General features: G+C 65.2%; 8 protein-coding genes across 8 annotated transcripts in view; 5 read left to right on the plus strand and 3 right to left on the minus strand.

The window, feature by feature from the left end:
• The window catches only part of CHLNCDRAFT_58327 (hypothetical protein), a gene marked incomplete at its 3' end in the record, with an annotated part of 3,250 nt that extends 2,755 nt beyond the window's left edge, over positions 1-495 (plus strand). Inside the window, exons 7-8 of the mRNA XM_005846320.1 lie at positions 66-269; positions 406-495. Of these exons, the coding sequence (XP_005846382.1) occupies positions 66-269; positions 406-495 (294 nt within the window). The remainder of the gene's footprint in view (positions 1-65; positions 270-405) is intronic.
• Positions 496-752: 257 nt separating this feature from the next.
• Positions 753-3,357, minus strand: CHLNCDRAFT_31860 (hypothetical protein). Its single transcript, XM_005846483.1, has 6 exons — positions 3,222-3,357; positions 2,800-3,098; positions 2,045-2,661; positions 1,785-1,902; positions 1,530-1,684; positions 753-1,310 (listed from the first exon to the last, which is right to left on the minus strand). Exons 1-6 carry the CDS (start codon positions 3,271-3,273, stop codon positions 893-895), a joined length of 1,659 nt encoding a protein of 552 aa, XP_005846545.1. The 5' UTR covers positions 3,274-3,357; the 3' UTR covers positions 753-892.
• A 645-nt stretch (positions 3,358-4,002) lies between these two features.
• CHLNCDRAFT_53293 (hypothetical protein) lies at positions 4,003-5,670 on the plus strand (the record flags this gene model as incomplete). The annotated part of the gene is made up of 3 exons (XM_005846321.1): positions 4,003-4,473; positions 4,656-5,225; positions 5,266-5,670. The coding sequence occupies 3 exons, from the start codon at positions 4,003-4,005 to the stop codon at positions 5,668-5,670; spliced, it is 1,446 nt and encodes a 481-aa protein (XP_005846383.1).
• Positions 5,671-5,916: 246 nt separating this feature from the next.
• CHLNCDRAFT_135856 (hypothetical protein) lies at positions 5,917-7,752 on the minus strand (the record flags this gene model as incomplete). Its single annotated transcript, XM_005846484.1, has 6 exons — positions 5,917-6,293; positions 6,408-6,629; positions 6,769-6,930; positions 7,177-7,324; positions 7,426-7,531; positions 7,682-7,752. 6 exons carry the CDS (start codon positions 7,750-7,752, stop codon positions 5,917-5,919), a joined length of 1,086 nt encoding a protein of 361 aa, XP_005846546.1.
• A 213-nt stretch (positions 7,753-7,965) lies between these two features.
• Positions 7,966-10,563, plus strand: CHLNCDRAFT_59713 (hypothetical protein). The gene is made up of 8 exons (XM_005846322.1): positions 7,966-8,078; positions 8,188-8,247; positions 8,436-8,463; positions 8,610-8,752; positions 8,943-9,194; positions 9,542-9,709; positions 9,881-10,103; positions 10,213-10,563. Exons 1-8 carry the CDS (start codon positions 8,031-8,033, stop codon positions 10,377-10,379), a joined length of 1,089 nt encoding a protein of 362 aa, XP_005846384.1. The 5' UTR covers positions 7,966-8,030; the 3' UTR covers positions 10,380-10,563.
• A 568-nt stretch (positions 10,564-11,131) lies between these two features.
• Positions 11,132-11,972, plus strand: CHLNCDRAFT_135858 (hypothetical protein; the record flags this gene model as incomplete). The annotated part of the gene is made up of 3 exons (XM_005846323.1): positions 11,132-11,159; positions 11,253-11,567; positions 11,659-11,972. The coding sequence occupies 3 exons, from the start codon at positions 11,132-11,134 to the stop codon at positions 11,970-11,972; spliced, it is 657 nt and encodes a 218-aa protein (XP_005846385.1).
• Positions 11,973-17,427: 5,455 nt separating this feature from the next.
• On the minus strand, positions 17,428-20,042 carry CHLNCDRAFT_24990 (hypothetical protein; the record flags this gene model as incomplete). The annotated part of the gene is made up of 8 exons (XM_005846485.1): positions 17,428-17,613; positions 17,821-17,985; positions 18,082-18,213; positions 18,413-18,778; positions 18,904-18,990; positions 19,119-19,292; positions 19,406-19,557; positions 19,757-20,042. Coding segments are annotated over 8 exons (1,548 nt in total), but the record flags the coding sequence as incomplete, so codon positions are not given.
• Positions 20,043-20,940: 898 nt separating this feature from the next.
• Positions 20,941-22,825, plus strand: CHLNCDRAFT_59714 (hypothetical protein). The gene is made up of 6 exons (XM_005846324.1): positions 20,941-21,113; positions 21,250-21,330; positions 21,438-21,607; positions 21,695-21,989; positions 22,163-22,295; positions 22,407-22,825. The coding sequence occupies exons 1-6, from the start codon at positions 21,039-21,041 to the stop codon at positions 22,484-22,486; spliced, it is 834 nt and encodes a 277-aa protein (XP_005846386.1). The 5' UTR covers positions 20,941-21,038; the 3' UTR covers positions 22,487-22,825.
• The last annotated feature ends 217 nt before the right edge of the window (positions 22,826-23,042 follow it).

Here is a 23,042-nt window from a genome sequence, read left to right on the forward strand (position 1 = left end):
GGAACCCTGCTCTCACCTCAAGCTGAACCCCTCAATCTCCCCCACCTCCCCCCCCCTGGCTGCAGGCCAACAGCAAGAGCCTGGCTGAGCTGGAGAGCGACGGCATGGCCAAGATGATGTACCGCAAGGACACCGGGGAGATCCTGGGGGTGCACATGATTGGCCTGCACTCTGCCGACAACATCCACGAGTTCTCCAATGCCATGAACATGGGCCAGACGCTGGGCGACCTCAAGTTCAACGTGCACGCACACCCAACCGTGGCAGAGGTGCGTGGCGGCTGTGCAGCTCAAGGGTGGCAGCTCAAGGGGACTGCTATGCTGCTGCCCTGGCAGAAAGCTTGCTGCTGTGCTGGGGCTGTGCTGGCTGAGCCTGCACGACTTTGGGCCCTGCTTGGCGCCGCAGGTGAACGAGGAGCTGATCAGGCACGCGCAGCTGGACAAGACCGCGGCCGCCAAGCCCGCAGCAGCCTCCAAGCAGCCCGTGGCGGCCTAAGCGCGCCGCACCCTTCCCCACCACCTCCCCTGGTCCTTGGCATCGAGTGATGACATCCTGTCCGACCATCAGCCAGTCAGCTAGCCTGCCAAGCTCCAAGTTGTGTTCCGTGAGAACTGTGTGCGTGCCTGCCTCCCCTCCGCTCCCGCTCCCCTGCAATGCTGCTCTGTACTCTTACCCTTTGCTCTTTCATTCCTTGCGCTGCTGTGGCAGCGCGCCTCAGCCACTCCCTTGAGAAAAAAATGTCTGACGAATGCCCACACTTGTACAGGCATCACCATTATAACATCGCTTTAAAACTGGGAAAGGAAGAGCAGTGCTGGCGGTCGGGCAGGCCTTGGCACAGTGGTTGGCTACAGAACCCAAAGGGGATGCCTCAAGAGGGTGGCACTTGGCCTCATTCCACCTCGCCCCGCTGCGCCGCCACCGACTGGTCTGGCCGCCCCACCACCACCGCCTCCTTCCTCACCATCACCTGCCCCGGCTTGGCGCCGGAGGGCTTGGAGAGGTGCTTGGGGTCGCACATTGTCACGTCCACCTTGCCGTCGGTGCGTGCCTTTGAGAACCAGGCAGCCAAGTCGGCGGCAAACCGCAGGTCCGCCTCCCCGGCCGCCTGCCCCGCAGGAACGCGCATCACCAGGTGTGCGCCCGGCACGCCGCGCGCATGCATCCACACATCGCCAGGCTGCGCCAGCCTGCAGCTGAGCTCGTCATTCTGCCGGCTGTTGCGCCCCACCAGCACCGCAAAGCCGGAGGGCGAGTCGTAGCGCCGGAAGTCTCGGCTGCCGCCGGCGGCGGCGTTGCTGCTGCCGCCGCTGCGCTTCTGCGCCTTGCGGGCCTTAGCGACTGCTTTGTCAGCCAGCGCTGCGTCTGGCGGTGCCTTCATGTACTTGCCTGCAACCAGATCAGCCTGCAAAACAGGCACCATGCAAGCCGTGTTGAAGACTGGGCAAAGCACACTTGCTGGCAGTGCTGCTGCTCGTTTGCCCGGGCCTGCCATCACCCCGCTCCAGCACGCCAACCAACACCCCCACCCCGCTCGCACCTGCACCTCCTGCAGCGCCGCCAGGTGGGAGCCGGCCTCCAGCTGCGCCAGCATCACCTCCATCTCCGCCAGGTAGTCCAGCTCCTGCCGCGCTGCCGCCAGCAGCGGCGCAACCTGCTCCACCGCGCGCCGCTGCTTGCGGGCCTGCAAATGCAGGCAATGCAACCAGCTGTGGGCCTGCACGCCGGCAGCACAAAAACAGTCTCCGCGTGCAGGTTCAGCCAACGGCGGCAGTAAGCTGCACCTGCTTGTACAGGCCCTCTGCAAACGCCACCGCTGTCTTCTCAGGGTCCAGCTTGATCGCCACCAGCTCCCCAGTATCCCAGTCCTCCACCTCCACAGAGGCGGCGCCCGGCTGGATTCTGAGGCGGCAGCACCGCGCAGCAGAGGGGAGCAGCGTGTGTACAGCATGCGCCAGCAGTGCTCTGGCGGCATGGCCAAGCATGCATCCACCGCAAGGACCCCTCATCTCCTCTCCGCTGCTGGCCGCGTCCCCCTGCTCACCGGTAAATGTTGCCCATCACCATGTCAGCCAGCCGCTGCGTGCGCTCGTGCTTGTCTCCATCCCCGCCCTGCTGCCGCAGTGACTCCATCTTCTTCTGGAGCCGTGCCATGGCGGCAGCCACTGCTCGAGCCAGCTGCTGCTTGAGAGCGGTAAAGGTCTCTGCCTGCTGCGGTGCCGAGTAGTAGTCGTGAAGGAAGGGCAGCAGGCTGGGCACCGGGCGCGGCTGCGTACCCAGCAGGCTGTAGGCGCCGCTCCGCGGGCAGCTGCTGGCGGCAAAGCTGCCCGAGGCCAGGCGCTGCAGCCAGGCCTGCCACTGCTGGTGCAGGCGCTGCCACTGGTCGGGCGCAAGGTCGGCGGGCAGGCTGTCTGCCGGCACGCCCGCTGCCTGCGCTATGTCACGTGCCAGCTGCGGGCTGACGCCGCGGAACCCGCGCACCGCCACCTGCACCAGCGTGGGCCTGCGGTCTGCAGGCGCCGCCTCTGCCAGGCGGCACAGCACCTCCCACCACTCCTCCAGCGAGGCGCAGCTGTCGGGGTCCAGCCCGCTGGCGGGCGGCGGCGGCTCCCACCGCCCGCCCACTTGCACGTGCCGCACGCTCGACATGCGCTGCCCCACCTGCAAGGCGGGGAGCATCAGGCCCCACCAAAACAGCAGGCAGCGATAAAACATCGAAGTACTGTCACTTATGCCTGCCCACAGCACGACCGGCATGGGCCCAACCACCACCGCCGCACGCCCCGCCCCCTGCAGCACCTGGTGCGCCGCCGCCAGCACGATGTCGTCGGGCCCCACCAGCAGCAGGTTGGAGTAGCGCGCCATGCACTCATACACAAGCTGGCAGGCGGCGGGCTCTCCGGGGCGCTGCGCAAAGGCCAGCTTCAGTACGCGCTCAAAGGGCGTGGGCAGCGAGACGCCCGTGAGCACCAGCCCCCGCAGCGCCGCCTGCAGCTGCGCGCCAAAGGTGTAGAGCTCGGCGGCGGAGCCGCGGGCGGGAGGGTCGCTGCTCATGCCGACGTGTGCGTAGCGGGCGTGATAGCCGAGGTGCAGCCAGCCTGGGAGCGGGGGCAGCGGGAGACGGTTGGAGCCACCGGAGCAGCGCCTGCTTCATAACGCTCTCGCCAAAATTGGACTGTAAAGCCGGCCCAAAAGCAAACCACAGCAGCCACCAGCCTCACCAGTGTCGGCCGCCGTGCGCAGGCGCAGCGCCGTTCCCGTCTCCTGCTGCATCACGGCCTCAATCTTGGCCGGTACCCAGGCCTGCAGCTCTGCTGTTGCCGCTGCCAGAGTGATAAAGTCAAACGACTGCAGCGCTGTCGGAGGTGGGCCGCTGCTGGACGGGGTGGTGGGCGGCGCCTGCTTCGCTGCCTGCTCTGCCGCCTGCTCTGCCGCCGGTGCGCCACATGTGGCATGCAGGCCACGCTGCCGCCGCCTGCGCTGCTGCTGCTGGTGGTGGTGAGCGTGCAGCGGCTGCCAGGCCAGCAAGCACTCGGCCCGCGAAGGGCGGCGGCCCAGCCCAAGCACTTGCCCTGTGCTCCCCAGCAGTCTTGTCGCGCAGGCCCTCATGGTGCTGATGGATGTGCAAAGGGAACGCTGTGGTGGGAACGCTGTTTTGGGAACCACAGCACGTCCTATGTGGCACAGCAGGAGCAACCAGCCGGTTTCCCCTTTCTGTTGGATTCCCTGCGCCCTTCATTCTGTGAATTGCAGTCAGTAACCTGATATTGGCGCCATCGATTTCGACACTTTTTCGTGGACACCTGAAAATGGCCTGCGCCAACGGTGAGTCTGCAGCAGCTTAGACCCTGCATCCGCCGGCCCTCTGCGACTTGTCGGCACGTTGGAGGGTTGCGCCGCGCACCACCGGGGCGGCAATGCCCAACCACCACCGCTGCATTGACCACAGCCGATGCCATCCTGACGTGCTCGCCTTGCGCAGTGGGCGGCGGCGACTGGGCCATGGCCGCCGAGGTGTTCAGAAAGTATGATGCCGACAGCAGCGGGCGTTTGGACCGTGACGAGCTGCTGTCGGCTCTGCGAGACCTGGACCTCCTTTCCAACGGCATGGACCGACACGAACTCCTATCTATACTGCGAGAGATGGACACCAACGGCGATGGAGTCGTCAGCTTTGAAGAATTCCGGGCGGTTTACAGCCGCCTGGCCAAGGTGCAGGCCGAGGGGGCCCGGCAGGCCCGGCTGCAGCGCAAGCCCGCCCCTATCCCGCCCAACACCGCCACCGACCCTCGCCTCAGGGCCGCCTTCCTGCACTTTGCCAGCTGGGGTGCGGCCAAGGGGCTGGCGGAGCGGGCGGAGAAGGGCGACGGGATCAACAGCAGGCAGTTCCAGCGCGCCTGCGCCGCTGCGGGGCTGCCCATCGAGAAGGCGGCGGCAGACGTGGTGTTCACCGTGGCGCGCAAGGGCAGCAGGGTGCTCAGCTTCCCCCGCTTCTTGGAGGCGTTGGCCCAGGCAAGTGGCTGGCGGGCTGGATAGGGGCTGGGAGTATGGCGAGGCTGGCCCATGCACATGGGTCGGCGTGCTTGATGAGGCTGGTGTCCTGGCCCGGGCCAAGGGAGCTTGAGCGCCATGCGTCCCGCTCACCCTGCCTGCAGGTGGCCCTGGAGGCAGGCCTCGCGCTTGAGGCGGTGCTGGATGCGGTGCGGGCTGCGGCCCCCGCCAGCGCCACCTCCCCGGCCAAGGAGGTCGAGTCCAAGCTGCCCCTGTCAGCCCGCAGCCGCCGCCCCAAGTCGCCGGGTGCCTGCACAGCAGGGAGCGATCTGCCGCCGCGGCCGTGCTCTGCAGCGGCTGCCAAGCCCCCGACGGCCAGCCCAGGTTCTGGCAAGGCGGGAGAGGCCACTGGCAAAGCAGCAGGACCCGGCGCTGCGTCTACCAGCGGCGCTGCCCCGCTCGACAAGCTCAACGAACGCTTTGCCACATTGCAGCAGTTGCTGGTGGCGGTGGGGCCCGAGGATGGCGACACCATCCCCGCAGCACACATGGGGCAGGGTGTGCACGGCCGAGGGGAGACAGGCGGGCACGCTGCAGCAGGCATGCAGCCCGCCGAGCCCGCCGATGACAGCCTGCTGACCAACCCCACCTATCAGCTGACTCAGGCAAGCGTCCGCTACAGCTGCGCGCTGCGCGTGCCGAACCTGAAGAATTGGCCCAAAGGTGTCAAGATGGTTCCCAATCAGGCTTGCTGCACACATCTGCTCCCTTCAGGGTCAGGAGGCGGGTGACCTGGGTGCTTTCAAGCTCGGCATGCTGACGCTGCTGGACCAGCGGTGCGAGGCCGCCGAGGCCAGATGCCAGGCCCTGGTGGCCACCCGTGCGGAGATGAGCCGGCAGCTCGTGAGCCAGGTGGCCACCGCCATGGGCCACGGCAGTTCCGCCGCTGCACAGGAGGAGGTGCAGGCGGCGCTGTGGGGCTACGAGGCGCGACTGGCGGCGGTGGACACCAGGATCAACGAAGCAGTGCGACAAGTGGCGGGGGAGTGCCAGGCAGCGGTGACGGCACTGGAGGGGCGAGTGGAGGCACTGCGGCAGGGGAATGAGGAGGCTATGCGCAAGGTCAATGAGGCACTGCTGGCTATTGCCAGGCGCGTGGGGTCGCTGATGGTCAAGTAGTGATGGAGTAGGTAACAGCCGGGGGCAAGTGATGGGGCATGAGTAGGGCTGTCAGCAGCACCTTAAAACCAGCTATATAGGTTGATTACACGGGATGGGGTCAGTTGTGAAACATTGCTGTAAAGAAGGCAGGGGTATGCAAGTCGCAATCAGTGTGAGCAAGGGTTGCAGCCAAGGTGGGCAGCAGCAAGGGGGCGGGTGCGCACGCAGCGGGTTAATGCCAGGCGGGCAGTGGCCACAGCAGCCTCAGTCATCGTCCTCAGACCACTCAGCCAGGGCGCGCCGGTTGCCGGCAGCTGCAGGCGCCTGCTCGCTGTCGCTGTCCTCCAGGCTGGCGGCTGGCCGCACCTTGCTGGCCGACTTGCGCTTGCCCCCGCTGCCCGTGTTGGACTTGGCTGCCGTGTTTTCATCGGGGCTCTTGGCCGCGGGTGACTTGCCGCGGCCCGCTGCTGCTGCCCCATTGCTGTCGACATGCTTGTCCTTCTGCTCCACCAGCTCCTCCTCCTCCTCACTGCTGCTGGCTGCAACCTCGCTCTCCGACTCGGATGCAGAGGCCTCCTGCTTCTTCTTCTGTGCCGCAGTTGCAGGCTTAGCGGCCTTGGCGGGCGCCGTGCCGTCCAAGTCTGCAGGCCAGCGGGAGCGCAATTCACTGTCGGGCTAATTGCAATGCTTCTGGCAGCAGAACTGCCTGACCAGCGAGCTGTGCTGCCAGCACAGGCGGCTGTGTGTGGACCCACCCGCTTCCGCATCGCTGCCGGAGAGCGCCACCTCCTCCTCCTCCTCGCTGCTCGACTCCTCCTCCTCCTCAGAATCAGAGGGCGGCTGCACCATTCCCTTGTATGACACCGGCGCGGCGGCCCGCCGGCCGCGCCCGCCCTGGATGATGTTGGATGAGTCGATGCCATCCAGATCTCGCTGCACCTGCAGCTTGCTCTTGGCCTTCTGGATGTCGCGCTCGCCTGCAGGATGGGGCCCACCATGTTGCAACCAATGTGGATGTGGATTCGCCCAACCATGCTGCAAGCAGGCCACCGGATGCAAGCACACTCATGGACTACCTACCACCCCCCTTGCTTTGTGCCCTGCGCCAGTCCCCACCCGAGTTGGCATCCAGGCCATGTCTGCCAAGCAGCTCCTCCAGCGCTGCCTGCAGATCCTCGTCACTCTTGTTCTTGACGTAGAGGCTGGGCGGGATGGTGATGGTGGCAGCCTTGCAGATGCCACGCAGCTTCTCCACCGTGCGGCTGTACTGCCGCGGGCCTGCAGGCAGAGTGGGAGCAGCGTTCACATCAACCGTGTTGCACAAACACAAGTGCTGCCTCTGCTGCATTATTGCTCACAGTTCCCATTTCCAGACGGCACATGCGTAGGGGACAGCTAAGCTCCATGCGACAGGTTTCTGGGCAGCAAATACGATAACCACTGCTGCTGCACCTGCTGTCAGAATCCAGTCTGGGGAAACAATACTCTGCATCACAAGTCTTGCATCCCCTTCCATGCACCCACCCGACGACTTGGCAGGCTGCTTCTCTTCCCGCTTCTGCCGCTTGCTGGGCTTGCTGCCGCTGTCGGCTGCCTTCGTCTTCTTCTTGTCCGAGAAGCCCGGCTCCTCCTCCTGCTGCGTCTTCTCAGCCGCCACCTTCTTGGCAAGGAGCTGCACGTGGATCGATAGGGGAAGGGTGACGCACCTGCCGGTGATGCTGCCATGGGCTAGAATGTCATGGGGCACACCATGCAGAGCCTGCTGCAACCCACGTTGTCAATCAGACTGCCCAGCAGATCTTTGAAGGGCTTCAGCGTGCCCGATTCCACGCCCATATCAGCCTCAAGCATCTGCCGGCAGGACTTGAGCGTCATGGTGCTGCAGGCGGGCGGCAGCGTGCGACGACGGCGGCGTGGCGCTCAGGCTGAGCGGCGCTCTGCGTGCACACAGCGCGTGCGTGTATTGTGCCCCTGGATCGCAGCAGAGGCAACGAGCCCGGGCAAAGCTGAGCCGGAGCTGTCGGCTCACTTCAAGTTTTCGATGATGTAGGCCTTGCGCGCCTTGACGGCAGCTCTCACTGCCGCTTCGTTCACACTCATCGAAACACGTACTTGTGCGCAGGTGCTGCAGCGCTGGCTGGAGTGCACACTGGCAAGGTTGGCGGCGGCGCTGAACACTTCGCTGTGTGATTGATCGCTCTCAGTGTCTGTGGTTGAGCAAAGGCGAAATCGGTGAGTTCTCCCCAGGAAACGGCATCAGGCCAGCGCGGCAGGCCTAGGTCGCACGTCCTCCTGCCTTTCCCTCCTTGCACTGCGACGGTCGTGGATCACCCAGTTGGCCACTGGGCTGCAGAGCGCGGCAATTGGGAGCCAGGGCCATGCAGCGACTGGGTTGTGGGGCGGCTGCGCTCCTGCGCAGGAGCCAGGTGGGCCTTGCAGATCCCCAGGATGGTGGCGAGGGCCGTGGGTGGGAGTCGGTGCGCGCCCAAGTAGGGGTGCAGGGCTGACCCTCCCGGCGGTGGCGCATGTGTGCAGGGGGACGGCGCCGCTGCCGCGCTCGTGCCGCAGCTGGTGCGCAGCTATGCCACGACGCAGGTGAGCCCAGTGTGTGCTGGGTCTGCCGCAGTGGCGGTGGAGCAAGGAGCCGGGTTCCATGCACGCTTGCATCCACACGCAGCAGCGCCGGCCAGGCCAGCATCGCTATTAGGGCTTTGCCGCCGCTGCCATGCCGGCCAGAGCGCTGTTGTCTCATGCCCATGTTCTCTGCTCCGCTGCCCTTGCAGATGACCATTCGTGATGCGCTGAACTCAGGTGGGCGCCGATTGTTTCGGCCGGGGGCAGCCGCATGGGCGTAGCGGCAGCCGGTGCATCCGCCGCCACCCTGGGCAACTCCCAGTTGTTTGATTGCCCACTCCCTGCTGCCACCTACCCCCTGCGACCGGTGTGTGTGCCTGCAGCCATGGATGAGGAGATGGCGCGGGATGAGACTGTGTTCATCATGGGAGAGGAGGTGGCTGAGTACCAGGGTGCGTACAAGATCACACGAGGCCTGCTGCAAAAGTATGGGCCCAAGCGTGTCAAGGACACACCCATTACAGAGGTATGTATTCCCAGGCCGGCTGGCTGGCTGGCTGGCCTGGTTGCGGGCAGAATGGGGGGCGGAATGGGGCTGCGCGTCAGGGAGGGCGCCAGAGAGCAGAGAGGACGAAGGAGCGTTGGTGGGTGCCGCTACTGCCGCCGCCGATGCCGTTCCGCATGGCTACACCATGCCTCCCCCACCGCGCCTGCAGGCGGGATTCACGGGTATCGGCGTGGGCGCCGCCTTCCAGGGCCTGCGCCCCATTGTGGAGTTCATGACCTTCAACTTCTCCATGCAAGCCATCGACCAGATAGTCAACTCCGCGGCCAAGCACCACTACATGAGCTCGGGCGCCGTCACCTGCCCCATCGTTTTCCGTGGCGCAAATGGCGCAGCGGCGGGCGTGGCGGCGCAGCACTCGCAGTGCTTTGCGGCCTGGTACAGCTCCGTGCCCGGCCTCAAGGTGGGCAGGGTCGCGGGGCTGGCCGCCGTTCGTGCCGCAGTGGCGCTCCTTGAGCATACTGGGGTTGGGGTTGGTGGGGCAGGGTGGCGGACTGGGCTTGACGTACATCTCCTCAGCAGCGGATGCACTGCATCCAGCTGGTAGGTCGCGATTGCCCTGCGGGGTGCCATACGCGATCTGCCCAGCTGGCCGTCGCGTGCCCGCCGCCCAAGATGATTACGTCCAGCCCGAGCCCGCCAACCTTGCCCTGCCATGCTGGAAATCCCCCAAGATGGCTGCAATGCATAGCTGCAAGCCTCTGGCACCCCCCAGCCTGCACACCGACGCTTTCCTGACCCCCCGTGCAGGTTCTGGCGCCATACGACAGCGAGGATGCGCGGGGGCTGCTCAAGGCCGCCATCCGTGACCCCGACCCCGTGGTGTTCCTGGAGAATGAGATCCTGTACGGCGAGCCATTCCCTGTGGATGAGGCCGTGCTGGACAAGGACTTTGTGGTGCCCATCGGCAAGGCCAAGGTGGGGGGCTACCCACCCCTGGGCCGGGGGCCGGGGGCTGGAGAGGAGGGAGGGAGCCAGCGGAAGCGGGCGTGGTGTCATGTGATGAAGAGGGGTCGCAGGGCAGATGCAAATCTTCTTTCGTGAGTTGTCCCGCTCACTCCCCCACGCCCGCCGCGCTTTCTCCCGCAGATCATGCGCAGCGGCAGCGACATCACGCTGGTCGGCTTTGGCAAGATGGTGGGCTACAACCTCAAGGCGGCTGAGCTGCTGGAGCAGGAGGGCATCAGCGCCGAGGTGCTCAACCTGCGCAGCCTCAAGCCCATCGACCGCGACGCCATCGCCGCCTCCGTGCGCAAGACGCACCGCGTGCTGTCGGTAGAGGAGGGCTGGCCGCAGTCGGGCGTGGGCTCAGGTGCGGCTGTCCGGCCGCTGTGTGCAGCCAGCTGAGGGTTGGTGTGGGACGGCTTTTCCATGATCTGCTTTGCGCTGCCCTCCGCTGCTCCTGCCTGCTCTGCCCGCAGAGATCATAAGCATCGCGATTGAGGAGTGCTTTGACGACCTGGATGCGCCGCCGGAGCGGGTGACGGGCGCCGAGGTGCCCATGCCGTATGCACAGAACCTGGAGGCAGCCGCCCTGCCCACGGTGGAGCACGTGGTGGCTGCTGTGAAGCGGATGATGGGCAAGTGAGCGGCGCAGCGTGCAGCAGCAGGCGGCTGAGGCCGCAGCAGCGGCGCACTAATCGAAGGATTTCGCTGGCAGGGCTGGTGGCGCCATTTGCCGCTGGCCCCGCTGGCGCGGTGGTTCCATTTGTCTGGCGTTTGGCTTCCATTTGTTTCTGTTTCCCTTTTCTCTGTGAATTGATCGTCTGCCGAGCTGAGCAAGGAAGAGAACAGAGAGTGTCGAAGGACGTCAGATGGAGCAGCTGTGTATAAGCTTCAAAGCTCTGTGAGTCCCTGCAATCAGATCAGACGTTTGCAAGAGTGCCGGCTGCCCCCGGCAGATCACCATGTATGGGCACCCCAACCTCCCGTCTGTTGCAGGGAGCGCGCTCAACACACGATCGAGGCAAGCATATTGGCGCCGGAAAAGACGGCTAAATTGCCTGACTGGTGCCAAAATGCCATGCGACCACCAGCGCCGCCCTCTGAGGCTGGGCGGGGAGCCCTCACCGCAGTAGGCTGACCCACACAAGACAGCTGCCCCCTCTGTGCAATCCAGGACTTTGTGCTTACCTACTTCCCTCTTCATGGCTTAGAACCGCTGAAGGTGTGGTTGCACGCCGACCCGCGGGCAGGCAAGGCGGGCAGATCCAACACCGCTGGCACTGCTATGACACTTGCAGGATTTCTTGAATTGGTGGCCCCTTCTGATCTTTGTCGAAGGTGTCATATATCAAGCCGACGAGGAAAACGAGCAGGCGACATCAGCAGCGGCAGCGGATGTGGATCAGCCTGGCGATGCTGGTGAGTGCGGCATGGCAATGATGTACACCCAGCGGCATGTTTGGCGTGGGGCATTGCTCCCCCCTGACAGCCTCGCTGTGCCGCCCCGCCTGTGCAGGCCTGCAAGCCATGCAGCAGGTGCTGCGAGAGCGTGGGCTGCTGACGGCTGGGGTCCAGCAGGAACTGGAGGCGGGGCGGTGCTACTGGCAGCAGGAGCGCCGCCTCTGCTCCCTCATGCTGCAGCACCCCACCGTGCCTGCACAGGGTCACGGCAGCAGCTGCGGGTTCAGCTTGGAGGAGGCGCTGCAGGCGTCCGCCGCCAAGAGCTTCGACTACCGCCTACTCAACCACCTCGTGTTTGGGCTTCGCGGGGAGGAGCCTGATGAGGCGCTGCTCCGCTTCCTGCGGGTGGACGAGATGCTCGTGGACATTGGTGGGGCTAGCACGCACGGACGCTGGGTGGGCCTGCACACGGCTGTCCAACTGAACAATGTCTGTCTGTCCTAATGCTCATGCTCCTGCAGGAGACGACTGTGTCGATTATGAGGATGACATTGATGCAGGGGCGGGAGGCGGCAGCTTCAACATCCTGCGCTGCTACGTGCATTTGTTTGGGCGGGATGCCCCACTGCACCTGGCACAGCGTGTGGGGGAGCTGGAGCAGCAGCGTGAGGAGCTGCTGGCGCTGCTGCCGCCCCACCAGCAGCAGCACGTGCGACGGCGGCAGGTGGAGGCAGCCAGTGATGGCGGGGGTGGCGGCCTGCGCTGGCAGGTGCCGCCTCTGGTCCTGGACGAGGCGGCCTTCCGGCAGCAATTTGCCCAAGCCAGCAGCGGGTAAATAGTAGTAGCCCTTGCCATCCTCTGTCACGCTCCCTGCTGTTGCCCCAGGAGATGTCTAACACATTGGCAGCAAGCTCGTAATATTGTGCTGCGATGTGTAGCATGGCATGTCCCACCAAGTTTGCAGCGGTGGTGGTGCAGTTTGGGTGCAGGACGCTTGCACAGCGTCGGGCATAGACGACTAGGTACATTTATGGAACAGGCAGGCGGTTTGAGAAAGGAAATAGGGAGTGCTGGGTAGGTCAATGAAGGCAGAGAGCAGCAGTTCACGAGTCACTGTCCAAGTCCGGTGGTCTTTGTGGGGGAGATCTGTGGGGGAGAGAGGAGAGGCCTCATGGCTAGCCGTCAGGTCAGGTCCTCCTCTGCAGTGCTGTGCTCAAGTGGTGGCAGTGGCGTTGACCACAAGGTAGGGGTAGCTGCCGCCTCGGGGCATCGAAGGTGACGCCATCTCCCGCTTGCTCATGCTCATGCTGGGCTCCTCGCCGCTCTTGCGTGCGCTGCCCCTGCTGCTGGACCTGCACCGGGGCAGGGTGGCAGCACACCAGCCGGGGATGAAGCACCGGTTGATTGATGGCAGCGGCCCCAAGATTGCCGCAGATGGGTCCCTCATAAACCAGCCTGGAGGACCCAGTGCGGCTGCACCTGGAGGACTTGCGCTTGATGACGCGCAGGAAGAGCTGGTCTGCGCTCAGCAGCACGGTGTCCACAGCCAGCTCCATGGCCGCAAACATGGCCCCCGCGCACAGGCCCGCCACCCCAATCAGCGCCCACACCGTCGCGTCCTTGCACTCGCCGGCCAGGGTGGCCACCGACTGCACCCCGTCCTTGGTGCACACGCAGGCCGAGCTCTCGGTGAAGGGGTACATCGCCATGTTCAGGCAGGCGGCTGCAGGCAGAGTGGCGCAGCATGGGGAGGGACGCAGCCGGCTCAGGAGAGTGCTTCAGGCATGGCAGGCCTGCCTCCGCTAGCGGCCTCCATATGGCAGGAAGGCAAACACGGGCAGGCGTTGCCCTGCCAGCAGGCACACACGCATGCGCACCCATGCATGATATGCGCGCCCCACCATCCCGCCCAAAGGCGCACCTGAGGGGCACAGCCCGCTCTCCTGCCACACTGTGGAGGGCGAGGTGACCTCCGTCAGGTTGCTGGCATATAGCTGGAGGGTGGCCAGGGCCGAGTAGACAGTAATGTTGAGCTTCTCTGTGACGGTGCCAGTGGTGGGTGCGGTCGGGGTGGTAGTGTTGATGGGTGCCGTGGTGGGTGCGGTGTCCATGCTGGCTGCGCTGACCTGCCCAGCTGCTGGGGCTGGGGCGCTGGCCTCCTCGGGGGCGGCCACAGGGGAAGGCGTGGCAGCAGGCTGGGCGACAGGTGCTGGGGCTGGGGCGCCGGCCTGCTGGATGCCAAAGGACTTGATGCTGTTGAGCTGGGCGGCGGCTGCAGGCCAGCAGCGGATGAGCAAGCGCTGCATCAGCAGGCCTGCCATGAAAAAGCGGTTCCGCCTAGAGACACCTGGGAGTACGGTGTACTATATGTGATGAGATGCGCTGCCAACGGCAAGCAAAGGAATGCCGCCGGCTGCGCTCACTGCCCACATCCGCTGCTCGGACAACTCACTAGTGCCGCCAGCAGCCGCCATCACGGCGGCCGCAAAGTTGTTCAGGTTTTGTGTGTACTTGGAAGCCATGTCATCCAGAGCAGCCATGTTGGCAGATGCCACGGCGGCGCCCTGCAGTGTGTGTGGGGGGGCAGGCGAGGTCGCGAGCAGCGGGCCAGGCGACATTTGCGGGTCTTCATCTTCGCACACTGCAACGCGCCGCCACTTCCTCTCCCAGCTCTGGCTCCTTGCCTCGTCGCCAAGCACACCTTGCAAGGCAGCCCTGGCGTGCAGAACAAGCGCCGTGAGCGACCGCCGCAGCTGGCCCCCAGTGCCTCTCACCTGCTCCAGGTTCCAGCACTGCGAGGCCCAGCTGGCCAGCATCACGCCGATGACCACCGCCCACAGCGCCAGCAGCGTCATCAAGATCAGCCCCATCCAGTCCAGGAAGGAGTAGAACTTGAACAGCAGGGGCCCGTAGCTGCCCTTGGCCTGCCCGTACTTGCCGGCCTTGCGCAGCCGCTGGTCCAGCCGCACCGAGGCGCCCAGGATGAGCGCCGCCACGCCGGCGCCCGCCACGCCCACCGTCACCCACACGCTGGTGCTGTAGATGGACATGTACTTGGGGTAGCCTGTGCCTGTGTCGCTGGACAGCTGGCCCAACAGCACGTCCGCAGCGTCCGCGGCGGCCGGCCCCTTGATGGCCATCAGCGTGATGCCGCCCACCAGCAGGCCCAGAGACAGCAGCGCCCACCAGGGCACAAAGGACAGGGTGTGGCCGCAGCGCCTGCAGGTGGGCATGGGGCGAGGCGGTGGGGTGCAGCAACCTGAACAGGGGCATGCCCCTGGAACCCAACGGGGGGGAGGCCTAACGGGCTCGCACCTCAGCTTGCCGCGCATCTTGGATGGCGGCTTGGCGACAGAGGATGAGGACCTGCAGAGCCGGGGTTAGCGGTTGTTCACGTGCTGCAGGCTGGGCGGGCGGGGCGGTCCAACCACCGCGCCCTTTGTGCGGTACGAGTGGTGGCAAGGCACCCGCTCAAGGGCACAGAGCTGTCAGCAGCATGCAACCCCCTGCCAATTGCTGCCTGACAAGCAAGTGGAGCACGGCAATGGCACCGCCTGTACACAGGACAGCACAGGGCAAGGCCACAGGCGGGCTGTGTCGGTTGAGCGGCAGCACACTTGGTGGGCGACCTCTCCCCGGGCCTGGTGGGGGCGGGCTCCAGGCTCGATCGGCTGGCGGCACGCAGAGCCTCCGGCGTGAACATCTCCGCTGCACTGCTGCTCTTCTCCATCTTGCCCTAGCTGTTGGAATGTCGACCAGAGAGGTGGAGCGACGCTGCGCGAGTGCTGTACACGCGAGGGGATGCGACGGAAGGACGGGCAAGATGGACAGCTGCCGCATGAGCTGTTTTGCGGACGCAGGCGGTACGGTATTGGGGAGAACTTGCCTGCGTCGCAGCGCACGCCTGCAGTTGTACCACACATCAGTTCTGACAACGTTGCTGCACAGGTGGCGTGCAGAACTGTGCCGCGCACTCGAGTTGCACACACCCTCTTCCTCAACGCTCCCTTCTTGGCAGCAGGTGAAAGGAATATCTGCAGCGTGCACCGCCGCAGTGTGCGCCCCCGTCGCTTGCGGGAGCCGCTGCGCCGCCGTGCCGCCGTCCACCGCCTCCTGGCATACCCAGGTGCCTGCAGGCACTTTAACAGAGCAGGGGGTGGGCAGCCCCGGTCACTAGCACGGCACGATGATCGAGGTGGTGCTGAACGATCGGCTGGGCAAGAAGGTGGGGTCTTGTGCGGTGCTCAAGCGCAAAGTGATGCGGCTGACTTTTGCCCCCCAACACCGTGCTGCTAACTGTCAGCATGGCAAAGCACTTCACGGCATGGTGACACATGCTGCAGATCCGGGTCAAGTGCAACGAGGATGACACGATCGGCGACTTGAAGAAAATGGTGGCGGCGCAGACAGGCAAGCATGCGGGCAAGGCTTGCCCGATGCTGACCTTCCTCTCGACCTCCTTGTGTGAGTTGCTGCTTTTTGGCTGGCAACCTGCTCCATTTTCCCTTCCCTTGCAGGAACTCGGCCAGAAAAGATCCGCATTCAGAAGTGGTACACAGGTGGGTGGGCGGGTGGGCAAGCTGGCAGGCAAGGCAGGGTTTTGTCTGTTTTATGTGGGAACAGCCATGGTGCCTGCCTCCCCTTTGCCCTGCTGCCTGTCACCCTCATCTGTGCGGCTGTGCATGCTGGGCATACCAATGGAGCCTGCCTGTGCCCTGCTCTGTTGGCTGGCGCCCGCCGTGCACGCGTGTGGACCCCCGCCGCCTCCCTACTGTACTGAACGCTCCTCCCCTATTTGCTTGAGCTTCTGCAGTGTACAAGGATCACATTACGCTCAGTGACTACGAGGTGCACGATGGAATGGGGTAAGGAGCAGTTGCTGGCATGTGTGGAAATGTAACGTGCATGCTGGAGCAACCCATTTGCACTCATGCTGCAATGCGCACCTGCCCTGTCATCACCTGCCATCTGGAGCTCTATTACAACTAAGTGTAAGCGGCAGCTTGGACCCAGGGCACACCCAGCAAGAAGTATTGTTGGCAGAGTTCCTGAGGCTGCTCATTTTACGCGCGAATGCAAAGTTATCGCAAAATTCAAAAAGTGCCAGGTCAGGTTCATTAGCCCCCGGGATTTTTTTTTGGAGCGCCAACCGGCACTTGCCCCCAACCCCCACGTGGACTTCTTCCCCATACCCCCTCCCCTCTCTCCTCACAGGGTGGCCCATGGGATAACCGGCTTTGGACCCCAAGCTCAGCGCTGCCCACCATCAGCCTCCCCTGGTTGTTTTCCTTCCGGTTAGAAGGTGCTTACATATGATCCATTGTACTCGAACAGTTTTCTCAAGCAATTACTGAGGCACCATGAAAGAACAAGATGCACAAATGGCACAGTTGATTTGAGGATGAAAGTTGAGCAGGGTATTCAACAGAAGATGCTGAGGGCAGCGATGTGCTGCAACGTAATCAAACATGCTGCAGAAAGGACAAAATGTGCGCCCTGAAGGCAATAAAACGGTGGCATTCATTCAGGGGTTGACAAGCTTCACCAACTGCACCAAGCGCGCCCAGGCAAGCAGGTGACAAGCCCGCCCCCGTCTAATCCAGGGCGCTGTACTCCTCGCCCCTCTTCTCCTCCCTCACCACTGCCGCCACGCGGCTGTACGCACGTTGGCCCAGCTGGCGCACAAATAGCTGCCCCGTGGCTGCAATGCCCGGCAGCAGGCTTGGCAGGAGGGGGGCCAGCTCTTGCGCCAGCTGCGCCGCCTGCCGGGGCGTCAGCTGCGCCTGCTGCGGCTGCTGCTGCCGCAGCAGGTTGCTGATGCCCTGCGCCGTCTGCAGCTGCTGCTGGTCCTCAGCAGACAGCGCCACTAACGAGGGCAGCCTGCAGAGGGGGTGGCGGCAGGTTTGCACGGTTGGCGCATGCACAGGAAAAGGGACGCGCAGGAAGGGGAGGCGGCCGGCCGGTCCCACTTGCCTGGTGAGCAACGCCAGGGCTGGCGGGAGCGACGCGCTGCCCATCTGGCCATTGCCCTGCATGGCCGTCTGCACCGCCACAATGTTGCCCAGGGCAGGGCTCAGGAGGAGGGCGGCCAGCTGGCGCGCCGCGGCGTCGGTCGTGTTCACGGCCTGCTCCACCAGGAGCTCCTGGACGTAAGTGGGGCGCTGCGAGAACACCGCCTGCAGGACCTCCTTGGCGGTGCTGTCCAGCAGCGGCGCATCCTCTGATGCCTGCCGCTGCGGCCCCACCAGCTGCCCGGCGCTGCCCGGCGGCGCGGCCAGCCCGTCGACAGTGAAGCTGGACAGGCCCTCCACCATGCGCTCCACGCGCTCCAGGCTGAGCTGGTCGCCGCCGGCAAACAGCAGCTGGCGCAGCGCCTCGCGCGCCCGCGGGTCGTCGTCGGTCAGCAGGCGGCGCGACATGTAGGGGAAGCACTCCTTGACGATGGAGTAGTTGGGATCCACCTGGAGCGCAATGCCCTGCGAGGTGGGAGGAAAGGGGGGGCGATCCCAGTGACCGATGTTGGGGGCCAGTTCCTTGGTGTGGTTGTTGACACATGCATCATGCTTCGTAGCCATCATGCACACGCTTGCATGCAAGGGCACGGCAACGACCAGAGCAGTCAGTGCAAGAGCTGGCCGTCCTGCCGGCCAAGGTGGGTACCCTCTACGCAGGTGGCGCCTCACCTCAATGACGCTAAAGGTGCGGAGGATGAGGGCAAAGTAGGGCGGCACTTTGAACTCGAACTCCTGCGACAGCTTCTCGATCTCCTGGGTCACGACCGCGATGTTGATGTTCTTGGCGCCCCCACCTTGCGTCAGCTGCGTGAGGATGCGGCCGAGCGGGCCGACCTGCATGGCGAGGCGCCCGGTGGGCAAAGGGGATCAGCGCTGGCCTGCTGGCATCTGTCGCGCAGCCCGCCTCTGCCGGTGCCAGCCGCCACGCACCAGGCGCTCCCTGTCGCTGATGTCGTCCACAAAGCCAAGGTTGACGAGGTCATCGGCCAGCGCATTCCAGTCGCCCACGCTCAGGTGCGCAATGTACTCCATGAGGGCCAGGCTGTAGTCGCGCGGCACCTCCTGCACCTCGCCACAACAAGTGCGCGGCCCATGGCGGTCAGTGGCCGGGTGGGTAGGCAGGCCACGACGCAGCATGTGACCGGGCGGTGGATGCAAGTCCAGGTTCTGGTGTCGGCGCAGCGTATACAAAGGGGCAGCAATGCCAAGCCGGCGGTGCGCCCCCACCCCACCCACCCCACCTACACACACCACACCCTACCTGGATGAGTCCGTGGTCCAAAATCGCGATGCGCCCGTCGGTGGTGCGCAGCAGGTTGCCGGGGTGCGGGTCGGCGTGCAGCAGCCCCGTGTCCAGCAGCTGAATGAGGTAGGCGGACAGCAGCGTGTCGCACAGCTGCCGCACGTCGCCCGCGCTGCTGTCGCTCAGCCGCTCGCCCTCCACCCAGGTTGTGATGAGCACGTCGCTGGTGGTGCCCTCTGCCACCACCCCCGGGATCACCACCCCGGGCAGGGCGGCCAGGTCGGCCGCAAACTGCCGCGTGTTGGCCGCCTCCAGCAGGTAGTCCATCTCCTGGAGGAACCGGCCCGCCCAGTTGTCGATGATGCCCACCCAGTCGGACTTGACCTGCAAGCAGAAAGGGAGAGGGGGTGGGAACGCCAGGTGGGGGCGGGGCGAGGCACGGCGGCAGGCAGAGGATCTTGGGGAGGCAGCCTGCATGCCGCTGCTTCCTCTGCAGCTGCCCTGCCTACCTCTGGCATGCTGTTGAGCTGCGCAGCCACGCCGCGCATGAGGTAGAGGTCCAGGGTCACCGACTCCAGCACATCCGGGCGGCGAACCTGCACGGCGGTGCCGAGGGGGGCAGGCAGGCGGGCCCGGGTTCGCCAACAGCCGTGGCCAGGCAAGCAAGGCGGGCAGCTGTGCGGCAGCGCCTCGATGGCTGGCGGTACCGTGCACGCCCGCACACCTTGATGGCCACATCCTGGCCGGTGGCCCGCAGCGTGCCTCGGTACACCTGGCCCAGCGAGGCGGCCGCCACCGCGGTGTCAGACAGCTGACTGAACACCTGGCCCAGCGGGGCGCCAAAGGCGCGCTCGATGCAGGCGTACGCCTGGGCGTCGGCAAACGGCGGCACGCGGTCCTGCGGGCGGGCGGGCGGGCAGGGCGGCGGGGCGTGAGAGCTCGCAGCGGCAAAGAGTCAAACGCCCGTGCAGCCGCCTCCCCCATCAGCCAGCCAGCCACCCACCCACCCACCTGCAGGCGCTGGATGGCGAAGAGGTATGCCGGCGGCAGCAGGTCCACGCGGGTGCTCAGGGCCTGGGCCACCTTGACGTATGCGGGCCCCAGGCGCTCGATAGCCGCCATGGCCTGGTCTGCACGCTCCGCCTGGTTGCGCTCCACGGCGCCTGCAGCCAGGCGGAGGGCCCAGCAGGCGGTTGGTTGGTGGTATGTGCTCGACCGCCCCCCCTGACCGTGAGCCGCTGCAGGAGCAGGGAACTGCACCGACCACATATTGCCTGCCCCACCGCCACCACCATGACAGTGGTCAGCCAAGCAGGCAAGCGGCTGTGGCCGGGCGGCCCACCGGCAAAGCCAGGAGCGCACCTGCCGCCATGTCTGCCAGCAGGGCGGCGCCGTAGCTGCACGCCTCGGAGGCCACCTGCACCACGCGCCGCGCCACCAGGGCGGGGCGCTGGCGGTAGTACCTGCCCACGGCCTCGGCGTCCCAGGTGCTTGGGAGCACGTCGCCGCCATCCGAGCTGGAACTCGTGCTGCTCGCCCGGCTGCTGCCTGGCTTGCCACCGCTGCCGCCGCTGCCGCTGCCCGGCTGGTTGCCGTCGTCACGGGGAACCGACAGCGCAACCAGAGCCGCAACCCCGGCGGCCACCATTGCCAATGTTTGCAGGCGGTAGCCGGCATGAGTGGTGCTGCCGAGCTGCGCCAACTGGCTGCCGAGACCGCCCTGGCTCAGGGAGGTGGCGGCCTGCTGCGCCGCTGCAGCCACCTGCTGCAGCTGGCTCACCACCTGCTTCAGGCTGCTGACCTGGATGCCACCAAGCTGCTGTAGGCTGTCCACCTGCTGCTCCGGCAGGCGGGCCAGCTGCCTCATGCTGTCGGTCAGCGCAGCTTGCAGCTCACCAAGCGTGCTGGCAAGCTCTCTAAAGCCTGGCGGTTCCCTGGCCTGTAGAAGCTGGCTTGCGGCCTGCAGCGACTCAGCCGCTGTCCGCAAGCCCCAGTGAGGCTGGGTGGCGGCCCGGTCGATGATGTCTGCAGGCAGGCACTGTGTGGAGTGGAGTGGACAAACACGTAGCGGTGGCGGCGGCACCCCACCACTGCCCACAATCCCACCTGTGGCCGCGTCCCAAGTCAGCCGGGGTGCTTCTAGGGTCGGTAAAAACGAGGGAAACGCTGGCTGTTGCAGAGAGAACACAAGCTGAGAGTTCTTGAGAGCTTCAACGCTGGGCGGGGCGGCAACAGGCTGCTCCCCGTACGGCACGAACGCTGCCACCGTTGGCAGGGCACTGCGGGAGCGGTGGGAGGTGCGTTTGGGCGCCGGGACATGCCAGGCCGTGGTGAAGGCCTGCCCAGCCCAGGAAGCCATTTGAGACATTCCAGGCAGCGCTTATGGTGATCGATGTGGAGCGAGAAGGCAATAGGCTGGCGCAAGCCGGCCCTTGCATTGAATCTTGCGCCCGCCAACTCGCCACCTGTAGGCCTCCGATCACCTGTCGCCGCTGGGCGGGGTCATGCATGCCAAGGGATTCATCACGCTTCTCGCTTGCTTGCCCGCTGTTGACGTCTGCGCTTACCCACCAGTTTTCATTCGACCATCGGCCGCGGCTGTTAGGTGCCCAAGTCCATTAACCAGCGGCGCAACAGCCGTGCGATGAGCACTGTGACACCTCTAGAGCACACGGCCATTGGGGCCTTGGCGGGGGTCGTGGAGGTGTCCATCATGCAGGCGAGACGAACGCCATCTCTCAAGCCGCCGCCGCCGCCCGCCCAGGCAGCAGCCGGCCGGCCACTTATGCTGCCCTTGTGCTCGAGAGATCATGGGAAGCCCCTCAATCTCCAGGCGCCCCATCCTTGATCTGCAGCCGACTGTGGGCATCAAGAATGCTCTGCAAGAGGGACGACCAGTGCCGCGGACCATTGCAGGGTTGTACCGAGGCCTTGGGGTGCGGCGCCGCTGGCGCTCGTTGTCTGAGCAGCATGTTGTGATTGCGAAGGTCCTCTCCCCAGATGGCACGCAATCATGGCACGCTTGCGATGCGATGCGATGCAGATCAACGCTGGCGCAATGCTGCCCATCACCTCGGTCCAGTTTGGCATGAACCGCCTGCTAGAGCAGACGTACAAGCGGGTGTATGATACAGAGCAGCTAGGCACGAGCGGCCGGATAGGAGTGGCCCTAGGAGCAGGAGCATCATCGGCGGTGCTGGGCTGCCCCGCAGAGTGAGTGAGCGGGTCTGCCCCGCCATTGTCTTGTGCGGAGACCGGGAATGCCGCCCACATGCCTCAATGCTGCTGCGCCGCCAGCAGGTTTGTGATGATCCAGCAGCAGAAATCGGGGCGCCCGCTGCCCGCTGAGTTCCGCCACATCCTGTCCACCTATGGCGCACTCAAGCCGCTCAAGGGGTTCAGCGCCACCGTGCTGCGCGAGTCGCTGTATGCCTCGGGGTACCTGGCGGTGGCACCGCTGCTGCGCGAGGCCCTGCAGCAGCAAGCGGTGGTGGCCGACCTGCCGGGCGGGCCACTGATTGTATCGGGCGTGGCGGCGGGGCTGCTGGCCACCGTGTGCACACAGCCGGCAGACACCATCAAGACGCGCATGCAGGCAGGTTGCCGGTGGACAGGAGAGGTGCAAGCACCCCGCCTGTTGGCGTTTGCTGGTTGGGAGCTGCTGGGTAGCATGCACACCTTCCAGGGGGCCTGGGGGCCTCTTCCCCCAGCTTCTGCTGCTTTAACCTGCCGATACCCTCCTCTCGTCACCTGCCGCGTTGCCTGCAGGCATTCCCCGACACGGCAGCACATCCACAGTATCGCTCACTGCTGTCCACCACACAGCACATCATCCAAACCGAGGGCGTGGGCACCCTGTTTGCCGGGTTGTGGCCGCGCGCCTTCCGCATCGTCTGCGCAGGCAAGACGCCAGCTGTCAACGTGCCCGCTTGTTTCTCAGTCGCTGGGCGCAGCTGTGAGCATCAGCCCTGGGATTAATTGCGCCGCTCCAGCCTCCACCATGCCGGTGCAGTGTTCATCCTCAACGGCACGCGGAACACGATAGTGGAGGCGGTGCAGACCCAGCGTGTTGGCGTGGCGCAAGCGACATGAGCCCGGTTCCTCTCTGGACAAACAAGTAGGGACACCCCGTAGCAAGGGGGAGAATAGACCTGCCTACCACGGCGGGGCAGAAGGAGCCGCGCGGTCAGACTCACATTGTGTCGGCAGCTTCCCACACCGCCGCCGCCGCCTGAGCAGCGTAACGTTACTATCATTTATTCTGTTCATTCTTTACAATCAGGCACCGTGATTTCAACTCACTTCTTGTCCCCCGTGCGTCTTGCGCTGCTTGCCCGGAAACTGTGCCACTTGGCAAGCCAGGTCCTCTTCGCTTCTCAGCGCAGCTCCCCTGCGTTGCTGCGGACCTGCCAATCTGCAATCTGGGTCCCCGCCGGGCGCCGAGGCAACCCTGGGGGCTGCAGTGGCCGCAAGTGCTCCAAAGTCGCGTGTGCGGCAGGAGGCAAGCTACCGAGCGATCATTGGATTGGAGGTGACGGGGAGTCTGTGACAGGGGTGAGTGGTTCCAGAGAGTCGCCGTCAGCGGCGTGCTCGAGAACCCCATGTACGCGCTTCCCGCCTGCTGTCCTGCGCTAGCCTTCAGCACGTT

Source organism: Chlorella variabilis, assembly GCF_000147415.1.
Source record: "Chlorella variabilis unplaced genomic scaffold CHLNCscaffold_14, whole genome shotgun sequence".
Lineage (NCBI taxonomy): Eukaryota > Viridiplantae > Chlorophyta > Trebouxiophyceae > Chlorellales > Chlorellaceae > Chlorella > Chlorella variabilis.